Below are 15,323 nucleotides of genomic sequence, written 5' to 3' on the forward strand. Positions count from 1 at the left end.
ATGAAATTACTGTAAAATTCCCCTAGTCGCCACATTCCGGCGCCTGTTTGGGTCAAAGCACCGAATCAGCCCAGTGTTGGTGGTAGTTTGGGTGGCTTTAGCTGAGGGATTGGGATTGCCACATGTTTGTTTGTTTGTTTATTTATTAATGTCACAAGTAGGCTTACATTAACACTGCAATGAAGTTACTGCGAAAATCCCCTAGTCGTCACACTCCAGCGCCTGTTCGGGTACACTGACGGAGAATTTAGCACGGCCAATGCACCCAACCAGCACGTCTTTCAGACTGTGGGAAGAAACTGGAGCACCCGGAGGAAACCTATGCAAAATAAGGGAGAATGTGCAGACTCCACACAGACAGTGACCCGAGGCTGGAATCGAACCCGGGTCCCTGGCGCTGTGAGGCAGCAGTGCTAACCACTGTACCACTGCGCTTCGTGTTTTTTGTTAATAATTTATGGGATGTGGACATTGTTCACAGGACAGCATCTGCTGTCCATTCATCTTCCTGAATACAAGTGCGTGGATGAAGAGTTTCCACTTCCAAAGTCAACGGACAGTTGGCTGCTCTTGGCCTTGCCAGCAATGATGCCCCTCTGTGGCAGCATTGGGAAATTTCAGCCTGTGTCTCACTCTGCCATTTCAGAGTCAACCACATTGGCTGTGGCTCTGGAGTCACATGTAGGCCAGACCGGGTAAGGGCGGCAGATTTCCTTCCCCAAAGGACGTTAGTGAACCAGATGGGTTTTTACAACAATCCGGTAGCTTCACGATATCATTGACAAAAGTAGTATTTTAATCCATGTATTCAAGAGGCGGCTGGATATAGCACTTGGGGCGAATGGGATCAAAGGTTATGGGGAGAAAGCAGGATTAGGCTGTTGAGTTGGACGATCAGCCATGATGGTGATGAATGGCACAGCAGGCTCGAAGGGCCGAATGGTCTCCTCCTGCTCCTATCTTCTATGTTTCTATGTATCTATTTATGAATGAATTAGATTTAAATTCTCCCAGCTGTTGTGGGATTTGAACTCATGTCTACAGAGAATGAGTCCAGACCCATTAGTTACTAGTCCAGTGACACTGCCGCTATGCTACCGCACCCAACAATAATGAGCCAATTAACATGTGGGAGATTCCTGGGCGGATTGATTGTTACAGAGAGAGATTGAATAGGTTGGGACTTTATTCCCTGGAGCGTAGAAGATTGAGGGGAAATTTGATAGAGGTGTATAAGATTTTGATAGGTATAGATAGAGTGAATGCAAGCAGGCTTTTTCCGCTGAGGCTAGGGGAGAAAAAAACCAGAGGGCATGGGTTAAGGGTGAAAGGAGAAAAGTTTAAAGGGAATATTAGGGGGGGCTTCTTCACGCAGAGAGTGGTGGGAGTGTGGAATGAGCTACCGGATAAAGTGGTAAATGCTTTTAACATTTAAGAAAAACTTGGACGGGTTCATGGATGAGAGGGGTGTGGAGGGATATGGTCCAAGTGCAGGTCAGTGGGACTAGGCAAAAAATGGTTCGGCACAGACAAGAAGGGCCAAAAGGCCTGTTTCTGAGCTGTAATTTTCTATGGTTCTATGGATGGGATTAAGCAAGGACCCCGTGCACCAGTTTTTGGTGATGCTGAACTGTAAACGGACAAAGATTCCCAATTTCAAGAAAATGGGCAGAAAAAACCAAAACCTTTTTTTTAAAAGTCTCATCAAAATTCAGAACAAGATTGTTAATTTGCCAGAGGCTTGTTTAATTCAGGAATCAGCAGGTAGCCCGGCAGGATTGCGGAACGCATTCTGTCAGAGCAAGTTAGTGCAAAGCAGAGTGACTGTTTGTTATGACAGTGGGATGGGTGGTGTACAGTTATGATCATGTACAGTGCTAGCGTTCATTTCAGAGGAACAAGTTCCTAATTTAACATTCAAAAGTGATCACGGAAGAACTCCCTTAATTGAGATGATGGTTCAAGTCCCGCAGTGACTCAACAGGGAAACACATTCCTCGGCTGAGATCAAGGAGGTACGGGGTGAGTTTGATGGGATAGTGAATATCAGCCGACAGTACAACATTTGTGTAGCAGAGGACTGGGGGGAGCACAGGGTCAGATGCTGATGGATGAAGGTAGATCAGTCTGGAAGTATTCCCTCCTACACTGAGCAATTGATGTTGAATCATAGAATCAGAGAATCCTACAGTGCAGAGGGAGGCCATTTGGCCATCGAGTCTGCACCAACCACAATCCCACCCAGGTCCTATCCCCATAACTCCATGCATTTACCCTAGCTAGTTCCCCCTGACACTAAGGGGCAATTTAGCACAGTCGATCCACCTAACCCGCACATCTTTGGACTGTGGAAGGAAACCGGAGCACCCGGAGGAAACCCACGCAGACACGGGGAGAACATGCAAACTCCACACAGGCAGTGGCCCAAGCCGGGAATCAAACCCAGGTCCCTGGCGCTGTGAGACAGCAGTGCTAACCACTGTGCCACCGTGTTGCCCATGACATCCAGACATGACGTCAGGAAACCTTTGCAGGAAAAGGATTAAGTCATAGAGTCACAATCATAGAGGTTTAAAGCATGGAAACAGGCCCTTTGGCCCAACTTGTCCATGCCACCCTTTTTTTTAACCACTAAACTAATCCCAATTACCTGCATTTGGTCCATATCCCTCTATATCCATCTTACCCATGTAACTGTCTAAATGCTTTTCAAAAGACAAAATTGTACCCGCCTCTACTACTACCTGTAGCAGCTTGTTCCAGACACTCGCCACCCTCTGTGTGAAAACAACCGCCTCTCTGGACCCTTTTGTATAGAACCATAGAACCATAGAAAATTACAGCTCAGAACCATTTTTTGCCTCGTCCCACTGACCTGCACTTGGACCATATCCCTCCACACCCCTCTCATCCATGAACCCGTCCAAGTTTTTCTTAAATGTTAAAAGTGACCCCGCATTTACCACTTTATCTGGCAGCTCATTCCACACTCCCACCACTCTCTGCGTGAAGAAGCCCCCCTAATATTCCCTTTAAACTTTTCTCCTTTCACCCTTAACCCTTTTCTCCTTTCACCTTTCACCCTTGACCCTCTGGTTTTTTTCTCCCCTTGCCTCAGTGGAAAAAGCCTGCTTGCATTCACTCTATCTATACCCATCAAAATCTTGTACACCTCTATCAAATCTCCCCTCATTCTTCTACGCTCCAGGGAATAAAGTCCCAACCTATTCAATCTCTCTCTGTAACTCAGCTTCTCAAGTCCCGGCAACATCCTTGTGAACCTTCTCTGCACTCTTTCAACCTTATTTACATCCTTCCTGTAACTAGGTGACCAAAACTGTACACAATACTCTAAATTCGGCCTCACCAATGCCTTATATAACCTTGATGTGGAGATGCCGGCGTTGGACTGGGGTAAGCACAGTAAGAAGTCTCACAACACCAGGTTAAAGTCCAACAGGTTTATTTGGTAGCAAATTTATTTGCTACCAAATAAACCTGTTGAACTTTAACCTGGTGTTGTGAGACTTCTTACTGTTATATAACCTTACCATAACTCTCCAACTTTTAAACTTGATACTCCGATTTATAAAGGCCAATGTACCAAAGGCACTCTTTACGACCCTATCCACCTGTGACGTCACTTTTAGAGAATTCTGTACCTGTATTCCCAGATCCCTCTGTTCAACTGCACTCTTCAGAGTCCTACCATTTACCCTGTACGTTCTACTTTGGTTTGTCCATCCAAAGTGCAATATCTCACACTTGTATGCGTTAAATTCCATTTCCCATTTTTCAGCCCATTTTTCTAGCTGGTCCAAATCCCTCTGAAAGCTTTGAAAACCTTCCTCACTGTCCAACACACCTCCAATCTTTGTATCATCAGCAAACTTGCTGATCCAATTTACCACATTATCATCCAGATCATTGATATAGATGACAAACAACAATGGACCCAACACTGATCCCTGCGGCACACCACTAGTCACAGGCCTCCACTCAGAGAAGCAATCCTCCACAACCACTCTGGCTTCTTCCATTGAAAGTAAGAGTTTTAACAACACCAAGTTAAAGTCCAGCAGGTTTATTTGGTAGCAAATGCCATTAGCTTCCATTGAGCCAGTGTCTAATCCAATTTACTACCTCCCCATGTATACCTAGCGACTGAACCTTCCTAACTAAACTCCCATGAGGGATCTTGTCAAAGGCCTTGCTGAAATCCAGGTAGACAACATCCACCGCCTTCCCTTCATCCACTTTCCTGGTAACCTCCTCGAAAAACTCTAATAGTTTGGTCAAACATGACCTACCACGCACAAAGCCATGTTGACTCTCCCTAATAAGTCCCTGTCTATCCAAATATTTGTAGATCCTATCCCTTATCACACCTTCCAATAACTTGCCCACCACCGATGTCAAACTTACTTGCCTATAATTTCCCGGATTTCTTTTGGAACCTTTTTTAAACAACGGAACAACATGAGCCACCCTCCAATCATCCGGCACCTCCCCCGTGAATACTGACATTTTAAATATGTCTGCCAGGGCCCCTGCAAGTTCAACACTAGCTTCCCTCAAGGTCCGAGGGAATACCCTGTCTGGTCCTGGGGATTTATCCACTCTGATTTGCCTCAAGACAGCGAGCACCTCCTCCCCTTTAATCTGTAAAGGTTCCATGACCTCCCTACCAGTTTGCCCTATTTCCGTAGACTCTATGCCCGTTTCCTCAGTAAATACGGATGCAAAAAAACCATTTAGTATCTCCCCCATCTCTTTTGGTTCCGTTAACAGTCTACCACTCTGGTCTTCAAGAGGACCAATTTTATCCCTCACTATCCTTTTGCTCCTAACATACCTATAGAAGCTCTTTGGATTTTCCTTCACTCTGTCTGCCAAAGCAACCTCATGTCTTCTTTTAGCCCTCTTGATTTCCCTCTTAAGTAGCTTCTTGCACTTTTTATACTCCTCGAGCATCTGATCTGCTCCTTGCTGCCTGTACATTTCATACAACTCTCTTTTCCTCTTAATCAGTGTTACATATCTCTCAGTGTTACGTATCTCTCCCCTCTCACCTTAAACCTCTAGTTTTAGAGGTACAACCTCGAGGTTAAGATGTACAACCCTCCAAGATCCCTCAGTCTGGCCTCTTGAGTATCCCTGATTTTAACCACTCCACCACTGGCAATCCTGCCTTCAAATACTAAGGCCCTAATCTCCGAAATTCCCTTCACAAATTGTGGATGAATTGGAGAGGCTGAGACTGTTCTCCTTGGAGAAGGGAAGGTTGAGAGGAGATTTGATCGAGGTGTTCAAAATCATGAGGGCTCTGGACAGAGTCGATAGAGAGAGATCGATCCCATTGGGGGAAGGTCAAAAATGAGGGGGCACCAATTTGAGGTGATTGGGAACAGAACCAGGGCTGACATGAGGAGAAACATTTCTACGCTGTGAGTGGTTCTGGAATGGACTGCCCACGAATGTGGTCGAGGATGTGGGCATCGCTGGCCAGGCCCAACGTTCATTGCCCATCCCTAATTGCCCTTGAGAAGATGGTGCTGAACTGCCACCTTGAACCATGCTGTCCATTTGGTGTAGCAACAACCACAGTGCTGTGAAGGTCAATCATAGCTTCAAAGGGAATTTTGGAGAAAGCCTATGGGGTAAGAGTGGGAGAATTACAACATTTAAAATACATTTGGACAGGGACATGCACAGAAACGGTTTAGAGCGATATGGGACAAATGCAGGCAAATGGGACTAGGTCAGATTAGGAAACCTGGTCGGCATGGACAAGTTGGGCCGAAGGGCCTGTTTCCATGCTGTATATCTCAATGACGCTACAACTGGAACTAGCTGAGTGGCTCTTGCAGAGAGTCAGCATGGACATAGAATCATAGAACAGAATCATAGAATCCCTACAGTGCAGAAAAGAGGCCATTCGGCCCATTGAGTCTGTACCGACCACAATCCCACCCAGGCCCTATCCCTGTAACCCCACATATTTATCCTGCTAATCCCTCCAATCTATGCATCCCAGGACACTAAGGAGCAATTTAGCACGGCCAATGCACCTAACCCGCACACCTTTGGACTGTGGGAGGAAACCGCAGCACCCAGAGAAAACCCACACAGACACGGGGAAAATGTGCAGACTCCACACAGATAGAGATGCAATTCGGGAATCGAACCCAGGTCCCTGGAGTCGTGAGGCAGCAGTGCCAACCAATGCTGGCGCTGTTGACACTGTATTTGATTTGATTTATTATTGTCACATGTATTTACAGTGAAAAGTATTGTTTCTTGTGCGCTATACAGACAAAGCATACCGTTCATAGAGAAGGAATGGAGAGAGTGCAGAGTGTAGTGTTACAGTCATAGCTAGGGTGTAGAGAAAGATCATCTTAATGCAAGTTAAGTCCATTCAAAAGTCTGATAGCAGCAGGGAAGAAGCTGTTCTTGAGTCAGTTGGTCCGTGACCTCAGACCTTTGTATCTTTTTCCCGACGGAGGAAGGTGGAAGAGAGAATGTCCGGGGTGCGTGGGGTCCTTAATTATACTGGCTGCTTTGCCGAAGCAGCGGGAAGTGAAGACAGAGTCAATGGATGGGAGGCTGGTTTGCGTGATGGATTGGGCTACATTCACACCTTTTGTAGTTCCTTGCGGTCGTGGGCAGAGCAGGAGCCATACCAAGCTGTGATACAACCAGAAAAAATACTTTCCATGGTGCATCTGTAAAAGTTGGTGAGAGTCGTAGCTGACATGCCAAATTTCCTTAGTCTTCTGAGAAAGTAGAGGCGTTGGTGGGTTTTCTTAACTATAGTGTCAGCATGGGGGGAACCGGGGCAGCTTGTTGGTGATCTGGACACCTAAAATCTTGAAGCTCTCAATCCTTTCTACTTCATCCCTGTTGATGTAGACAGGGGCATGTTCTCCTTTACGCTTCCTGAAGTCGATGACAATTTCCTTCATTTTGTTGACATTGAGGGAGAGATTATTGTTGCCGCACCAGATCACCAGATTCTCTATCTCATTCCTGTTCTCTGTTTCGTCATTGTTTGAGATCCGACCCACTACGGTGGTGTCGTCAACAAACTTGAAAATTGAATTGGGGGGGGAATTTGGCCACACAGTCACAGGTGTATAAGGAGTATAGTAGGGGGGCTGAAAACACAGCCTTGTGGGGCACCGGTGTTGAGGATGATTGTGGAGGAGGTATTGTTGCCTATCCTTACTGATTGTGATCTGTGAATTAGGAAGTTCAGTATCCAGTCACAAAGGGAGGTGCCAAAGCCCAGGCCACAGAGTTTGGAGATGAGTTTCATGGGAATAGTGGTGTTGAAGGCTGAGCTGTAGTCAATAAATAGGAGTCTGACATAGGTGTCCTAGTTATCTCGGTGTTCCAGGGTTGAGTGCAGGGCCAGGGAGATGGCGTCTGCTGTGAGGCAGGAGTGCTAACCGCTATGCCACCGTGCTGCCCAACAGTTAACCAGATGGGTTTTTACAACAATTGATGATAACTTCACGGTCGCCCTCACTGAGACCAGCTTTATATTCCAGATTTATTAATTGAATTTCAATTGTGGTCAGTTGCCGTGGTGGGATTTGAACCCACATCCCCGTGGATTTTGTGTCCAATGACATTACCACGATGCCGTAATTACTCCTAGCCAGTGGCTGTGTGATTAGCCTTGTCACAGTATGGATGCACAATGCCCGGTGTCACTGGGTGTCTTATATTGTACGGTGTTGGGTGTGTACGCACTCGAGCCACCATACAGAAATGCTTTTCCTTTCTTTCCTCTTTCAGTTGCCGACAAGACGATCTTGGAAGCCGAGACGGGTTTGAAAATCGTGCAGGCTGGTGTGGGTGAGGTAGGTGGCAGCGCCATGCTTCTCCAGTAACGCATGCTCACTGGGCACTGCATGTTTCAGCTCAGCAGAACAGCAAAGAGAACGGTGAGTGCAACATTCCGTCAGGGCCCCGGATGTTCACCGGAGCTTCATCAGACTGTAGCATCACTTCAACCCCCTGAGAGATTCAAGCCCCTTTTGAGACAATAGGCTAACATTTTTGCTACTGCCTGCTAGGTTTTAACGATTTCTGTACTTGAATCCCTAAATATCTCTCCTCGTTCACAGTTCCCAGATTTATGTATAGAGTCACAGAGGCAAATGTTACCGTCCCGCCCGCCACGGGAATCGGAGCGGGCGAAGGGCAGACCATGGAAAGGTCCATTGACCTCAGGTGGGATTTTCCAATTTCGGGGCGAGCGAGGCTGGAAAATCCCACCCATAGAGTTTTACAGCACAGAAGGAGGCCCTTCAGCCCATCGTGTCTGTGTCAGCAATCAAACACCTATCTATTCTAATCCCATTTACCAGCATTTGGTCCATAGCCTTGTCTACTATGTTTCAGGTGCTCATCTAAATACTTCTTAAATATTATGAGGGTCTCTGTCTCTACCACTCTTTCAGGCAGCAAGTTCCAGATTCCCACCACCCTCTGGGTGAAAAGTGTTTTTCAAATCCCCTCTATATCTCCTGCTCCTTACCTTAAATCGATACCTCCTAGTTATTGAGGGGAAAAGAGGAAAGTTTCTTCCGATCCACCCTATTGGTGTCCTTCATAATTTGGTACAGCTCGATCAGATCCTTCCCCCAGCCTTCTCTGCTCTAAGGAGAAAAGCCCCCAGCCTAACCAGCCTCTCCCTGTAGCTGAAACCCAGGCAGCATCCTGGTGAATCTCCTCCGCATCCCCTCCAGTGCAATCACTCCCTTCCTATAGTGTGGCGACCAGAACTGCACGCAGTGTTCCAGCTTAGAAAATACTCTGATTTATCTGTCTTGGGCCTCACGCTTCCCCACGTTGAACTCCAGCTGCCACAGTTTTATCCACTCCCTGAATCCCTTTGCAATTGTTAACTGCGCTGTTAACCGTGTCACCCATGGGTGTCTGGAGTGGGAGAGACCGAGGCCAACTCTGGACCGGCGCGTTGACACACAACCCTCCTCAGGGTTCCTGTAGATGAAAGAGTTTGGAGTCTGACAGCATCAAAGGCTGTTGTCACCAGTCATGAAACGAGACACATTTACAGGGCAGTTAATTAACGGTCCATTAAAGAAAGTCTGGCTCTCAGGCTCCGGGGGCTGAGGTGGTCTTTCTCTTTCCAGCTCCCTTCCTCCCATTGTGTTCACTAATTGGGGAGGTGTTGCAGTTCAAAGGCACTGACCTTCTGAAAGGAGAATAATGCCCTGATTATATTCCAATTCATTCCCCATTTGCTCCTTGTTCCAGGGGATGATTCAGTTCCTGCGGAAGCAGCGCTTGCGCACGAGGCCTGACTAACATGTCCGTCTGCTGAAAAAACTCTTCAATATAAAGCAGCGGATTGTTTTGCAATAACTATTTGCATTTATAAAGCGGGGAGACATCCGAAAGCACTTCACAACAACATATTTTATACAGTGCCTCTACGTGAATGAAACTTGCCAGCGCGGTTCATAAGGCCATCGTGAAACAAATAATGACACCCAAACACACAGGGTAGAATTTTCCTATCCCGCCCTCCAAGGGAATTGTAGCGGGCGGGACACGGACTATATAAAGGTCCGCTGACTTTGGGCGGGATTATCCGGCTTTTGGGCAAGCGCAGCCGGAAAATCCCGCCCACAGTCTTTGGTTTTATTTATTTATTATTGTCACATGTATTAACATACAGTGAAAAGTATTGTTTCTTGAGTGCTATACAAAGCATACCGTTCATAGAGAAGGAAAGGAGAGCGTGCAGAATGCAGTGTTACAGTCATAGCTGGGGTGGAGAGAAAGATCAACTTAATGCAAGGTAGGTCCACTCAAAAGTCTGACAGCAGCAGGAAAGAAGCTGTTCTTGAGTTGGTTGGTACGTGACCTCAGACCTTTGTATATTTTTCCCAAAGGAAGAAGGTGGAAGAGAGAATGTCCGGAGTGCGTGGGGTCCTTAATTATGCTGGCTGCTTTGCCGAGGCAGCGGGAAGTGTAGACAGAGTCAATGGATGGGAGGCTGGTTTGCGTGATGGATTGGGCTACATTCATGACATTTTGTAGTTTCTTGCGGTCTTGGGCAGAGCAGGAGCCATACCAAGCTGTGATACAACCAGAAAGAATGCTTTCTATGGTGCATTTGTAAAAGTTGGTGAGAGTCGTAGCATGACATGCCAAATTTCCTGATCTGGGCTTCGTTTACAAACCTTTGTAGCATTGTGGCACTGAAGGAGACCATTCAGCCCATGCTGGCCCTCTGTAGAACACTCCAGTCAGTCCCAGTTCCCCTGCTCTATCGTTGCCCTACAGGTTTGTTTCCCTCGGGGGTGCCCATCCTTTTGAAATGGTGTACATGGCACATTTTCAAAGTTTGCAACACTTGAAACTTATGAACTGTGAGGAGGACAGTGCGGAACTTCAAAAGAATGCGGGACGGTTGGTGGAATGTGCGGACTGGTGGCAGGTGAAGTTCAATACAGAGAAATATGAAGTGAGTCGTTTGGTAGAAAGAATGCAGAGAGACAGAATAAAATAAGGGGCCAATTCGAAAGGGAGTCGCAGCAGCAGAGGGACCTGGGTGCACGTGTGTTGAAATCATTGGAGGTGGCAGGACAGGCGGAGAGAGCAGTTACTAAAGCATATATTATCCTGGGCTTTATTAACAGGAGCACAGAATACAAGAGCAAGGAGGTTATGCTGAACTTATACAAGACACTAGTTAGACCACAGCTGGAATATTGGGATCAGTTCCACACTTTAGGAAGGGAAAGGCATTGGAGGGAGTGCAGCAAAGATTCACAAGAATGGTTCCAGGGATGAGGAACTTCAGTTAAAAGTTAAAGTTTATTTATTAGTCACAAGTAAGGTTTACATTAACACTGCAATGAAGTTACTGGGAAAATCCCCGAGTCGCCACACTCCGGCACCTGTTCGGGTTGCACTGAGGGAGAATTTAGCACGGCCAATGCACCCTAACCAGCACGTCTTCTGGACTGTGGGAAGAAACCGGAGCACCTGGGGGAAACCCATGCAGACATGGGGAGAATGTGCAGACTCCACACAGACAGTGACCCAAGCTGGGAATCGAACCCGGGTCCCTGGCGCTGTGAAGGAGCAGTGCTAACCCACTGTGCTACCGTGCTGCCCCAATTATGAGGGTAGATTGGAGAGGTTGGGGACTGTCTTCCTTGGAGTCAAGAAGACTAGGAGGAGATTTGAGAGAGGTGTTCAAAATCGGGGGTCTGGATAGAGCGGAGAGGGAGAAATTGTTCCCATTTGTGAAGGGATCGAGAATGAGAGGGCACAGATTTAAGGTAGTTGGCAAAAGAAGCAAAAGCAACTTGGGGAAAAAACGTTTTCACGCAGCAAGTGATTAGAATCTGGAATGTACTGTCTGAGAGTGTGGTGGAGACAGATTCACACAGCGAGTGGTTAGGATCTGGAATGTACTGTCTGAGAGTGTGGTGGAGACAGATTCACACAGTGCGTGGTTAGGATCTGGAATGTACTGTCTGAGAGTGTGGTGGAGACAGATTCACACAGCGAGTGGTTAGGATCTGGAATGTACTGTCTGAGAGTGTGGTGGAGATAAATTCACACAGCGAGCGGTTAGGATCTGGAATGTACTATCTGAGAGTGTGGGGGAGACAGATTCACACAGCGAGTGGTTAGGATCTGGAATGTACTATCTGAGAGTGTGGGGGAAACAGATTCACACAGCGAGTGGTTAGGATCTGGAATGTACTATCTGAGAGTGTGGGGGAGACAGATTCAATCAAAGGATTTGAAAGGGAATCAGATTATTTTCTGAAAAGGAAGATTGTGCAGGGTTAGGAGGAGAAGGCGGGGAAACAGCACTGGGTGAAATGTTTATTTGGGAGCTGATGCAGACACAATGGACCGAATGGCCTCCGCATACATGGCAACAATTCTGTGATTCTGCAAAACAATTAATCAGGGCGTTTTCCCACTCTGATTTCTTTGTAAAGTCCTTCCTTACATTCTCCCCTACCTTTAGCTCAAAACTTTAAAACTCTTTCCCCCAGTCCTTGTAAACAGTAAAAACTGGGAAAGAAGAACATTGGTCCAAATTAACCGAGTCTACCTTAAAATGGAACAGTTGTAAAAAGAGGGAACTACAAATACTGGTCTGAATGAGTTCCTGTATCACCACCCCACCTCCCAAATGGCAAGTCGGGGGGCTGCGTGAAATTAAATGGACAGAATTTCCTCTGGGTTCTCATCCACCTCGAGGGGCTGAATGGCCTATGTAGTAGTAGGATCTGGCACATACAGGGTTAATGTGGGATTGAGTACAGTAATTCCCACACAGTGATGTAAGAAGGCCCAGGGTCAGTCTAGATGGACAGAGATGGGTAAAGACCTAGGATGGGGTCAGCTCCACACCGGTATCTTCTACCATAAATAGACACACACATATACATATATGCACAAGTCATCAATGAAGACTTGGGGGTGGGGTTTTTGGCTGCATTCGCCCCAAGACTGGAAAATCCCACCCAAGGTCAACAGACCTCTGCATGGTCCGTATCCTGCCGGCTACAATCCCTGTGGTGCGCAGGACAGGAAAATTCCGCCCTTGTTGTTCATACACTCGAGACGATGAAGCTTATATCATGGTGTCTGAAACAGGATTCTTCCGGTCTACTCCTGATGCTATCCAGGGAAAATGGCGGGGTGGGGGAGTGCAGGAGGTGCAGAAGCAGAGAAACTGGGGGCTGTATGTGTACACAAACCTTTGAAGGCGGCAAGACCAGTTGAGAAGGCTGTTAAATATATACAGCATCCTTTATTTTTATGAATAAAGGAATGGAATGCAAAAGCAAGAACGTTATTGCTAAATGTTTTAAAAGAGAATCACTTGTTAGGTGGAGCATTGCGTCCAATGCTGAAGGATGTAAAGGCCTTGGGAAGGGTGCGGAGAGAGATTTACTAGAACGGCCCCAGGGATGACTGTCATTTAAATGGTAAAATATTGCAGCATGCTGCTGTGCAGAGGGATCTGGGTGTCCTTGTGCATGAATCGCAAAATGTTGGTTTGCAGGTGCAGCAGGTAATTAAGAAGGCAAAATGGAACTTTGTCCTTCATTGCTCGAGGGATGGAGTTTAAAAACAGCGAGGTTATGTTGCAGCTGTACAAGGTGCTGGTGAGGCCACACCTGGAGTCCTGTGTACAGTTTTGGTCTCCTTACTTGAGAAAGGATATACTGGCACTGGAGGGGGTGCAGAGGAGATTCACTCGGTTGATTCTGGAGTTGAGAGGGTTAGCTTATGTGGAAAGGCTGAGTAGACTGGGGCTATACTCATTCAGAAAAATGAGGGGAGATCTTACAGAAACATATAAGATTATGAAGGGAATAGATAAGATAGAAGCAGGAAAGTTTTTTCCACTGGTGGGTGAAACTAGAACTAGGCGACATGGCCTCAAACTAAGGGGGAGCAGATTTAGGACTGAGTTGAGGAAGAACTTCTTCACCCAAAGGGTTGTGAATCTGTGGAATTCCCTGCCCAGTGAAGCAGTTGAGGCTACCTCATTGAATGTTTTTAAGGCAAGGATTGATAAATTTTTGAACAGTAAAGGAATTAAGGGTTCTGGTGAGCGGGCGGGTAAGTGGAGCTGAGTCCACAAAATGATGGTCCACAAAAGGGGCGGCACGGTAGCACAGTGGTTAGCACTGCTGCTTCACAGCTCCAGGGTCCCGGGTTCGGTTCCTGGCTCGGATCACTGTCTGTGTGGAGTTTGCACATTCTCCTCGTGTCTGCGTGAGTTTCCTCCGGGTGCTCCGGTTTCCTCCCACAGTCCAAAGATGTGCGGGTTAGGTTGATTGGCCAGGTTAAAAATTGCCCCTTAGAGTCCTCAGATGTGTAGGTTAGCGGGATTAGCGGGTAAATATGTGGGGGTAGGGCCTGGGTGGGATTGTGGTCGGTGCGGACTCGATGGGCCGAATGGCCTCCTTCTGCACTGTAGGGTTTCTATGATTTCTATGATCAGCCATGATCTTATTGAAAGGTAGAACAGGCTGGAGGGGCCAAATGGCCTCCTCCAGCTCCTAGTTCTTATGTTCTTATGAGGGACTTCTGTTAATGCGAAGAGACTGGAGCAGCTGGGATTGTTCCCCTTGGAGCAGAGAAGGTGAAGAGGAGATTTAATAGAGCGTTCAAGGATTCCGATCGAATAGATAAGGAGAAACAGTTTTCACTGACAGGATGGTCACTGAACCGATGGCACAGGTTTCAAATCATTCGTAAAGAATCCATGGAGAAATTAGAAATTTTTGGAACTATTCTGATCTGGAATGCGCCACATGAAAAGTCAGTGGATGTAGATTCACCAGTGGAACAGAATTGGATAACGACTTCAAGAGGAAGACATGTTCAGGAGAAGGAGCAAGGACAAAGGACTAGCTGATAGCTCTTCTGAAGAACTGGCTTAGACACGATGGGCTGAATGGCCTCCTCCCGTGCTGTAGATATGATTCTATGGTTGTGAGTTGAAAGGTTGCTGGGGATCAGACACAGCAAACGCAGACAGAATGATCTCAGCGTCCGTCATTACTTAGACAACAGATAAAGGTAAAGTCATCATAGTCTCAGATGACCATAGGCTGTGACTGGTGGTGATTTAACCTGAGGGTCACCACACCTCAGGTGAGGGGCAAGGTTGAGGAGGCGGGGCCTTCATGAATAACCTCAGCCGGTACGGGAATTGAACCCACGCTGTTGGCGTCGCTCTGCATCACTAACCAGCCGTCTAGCCAACTGAGCTAAACCAACCCCCAACATAGACTACAAACTGCCTGGGAACTGGCATGGGTGGTGGGGCAGATTTAAGTCACTGTGCAGTCCCCGTGGAAAGATCAGTCATTCATTCTGGCTGGAGACACTGGACGTGCTTCTTGTTCAAACAACAACAGCAACAACTGCATGCATTCATATATCCACCGTAAGATGTATCACAGGTGCAACAAACAGGCCAAATTTGCCACTGTGGAGTTACACAGGTGATCAGAAGCCAGACATGGAGTTATTACAGAATGCCTTAAAGTTGGTAGAGGTTGGGGATTTTAATCTACATATAGACTGGAAGACCAGATGGGCAAAGGTAGCGCAGATGAGGATTGAATGTTTCCAGGATAGTTTCTGAGACCACGATGTTCTGGTGCCAACCAGAAGTCACGCTCTACTAGACATGGTATTGTGCAATAAGATAGGATGAATTGATAACCTAATTGCGAAGGCATCCTTATGTTGTGTATTGTGGTATTGATACCAGGAAGCACAGA

At 46.9% G+C, this 15,323-nt stretch overlaps 1 protein-coding gene across 1 annotated transcript in view; it reads left to right on the forward strand.

Moving 5' to 3' along the window:
* The window catches only part of LOC144504113 (receptor-type tyrosine-protein phosphatase-like N), a 270,541-nt gene that overhangs the window by 120,966 nt on the left and 134,252 nt on the right, over window positions 1–15,323 (forward strand). The window contains exon 12 of the mRNA XM_078229290.1: window positions 7,807–7,871. Coding sequence (XP_078085416.1) covers window positions 7,807–7,871 — 65 coding nt within the window. The remainder of the gene's footprint in view (window positions 1–7,806; window positions 7,872–15,323) is intronic.

The sequence above is a fragment of the Mustelus asterias genome, chromosome 14 (assembly GCF_964213995.1).
Source record: "Mustelus asterias chromosome 14, sMusAst1.hap1.1, whole genome shotgun sequence".
Taxonomy (NCBI): domain Eukaryota; kingdom Metazoa; phylum Chordata; class Chondrichthyes; order Carcharhiniformes; family Triakidae; genus Mustelus; species Mustelus asterias.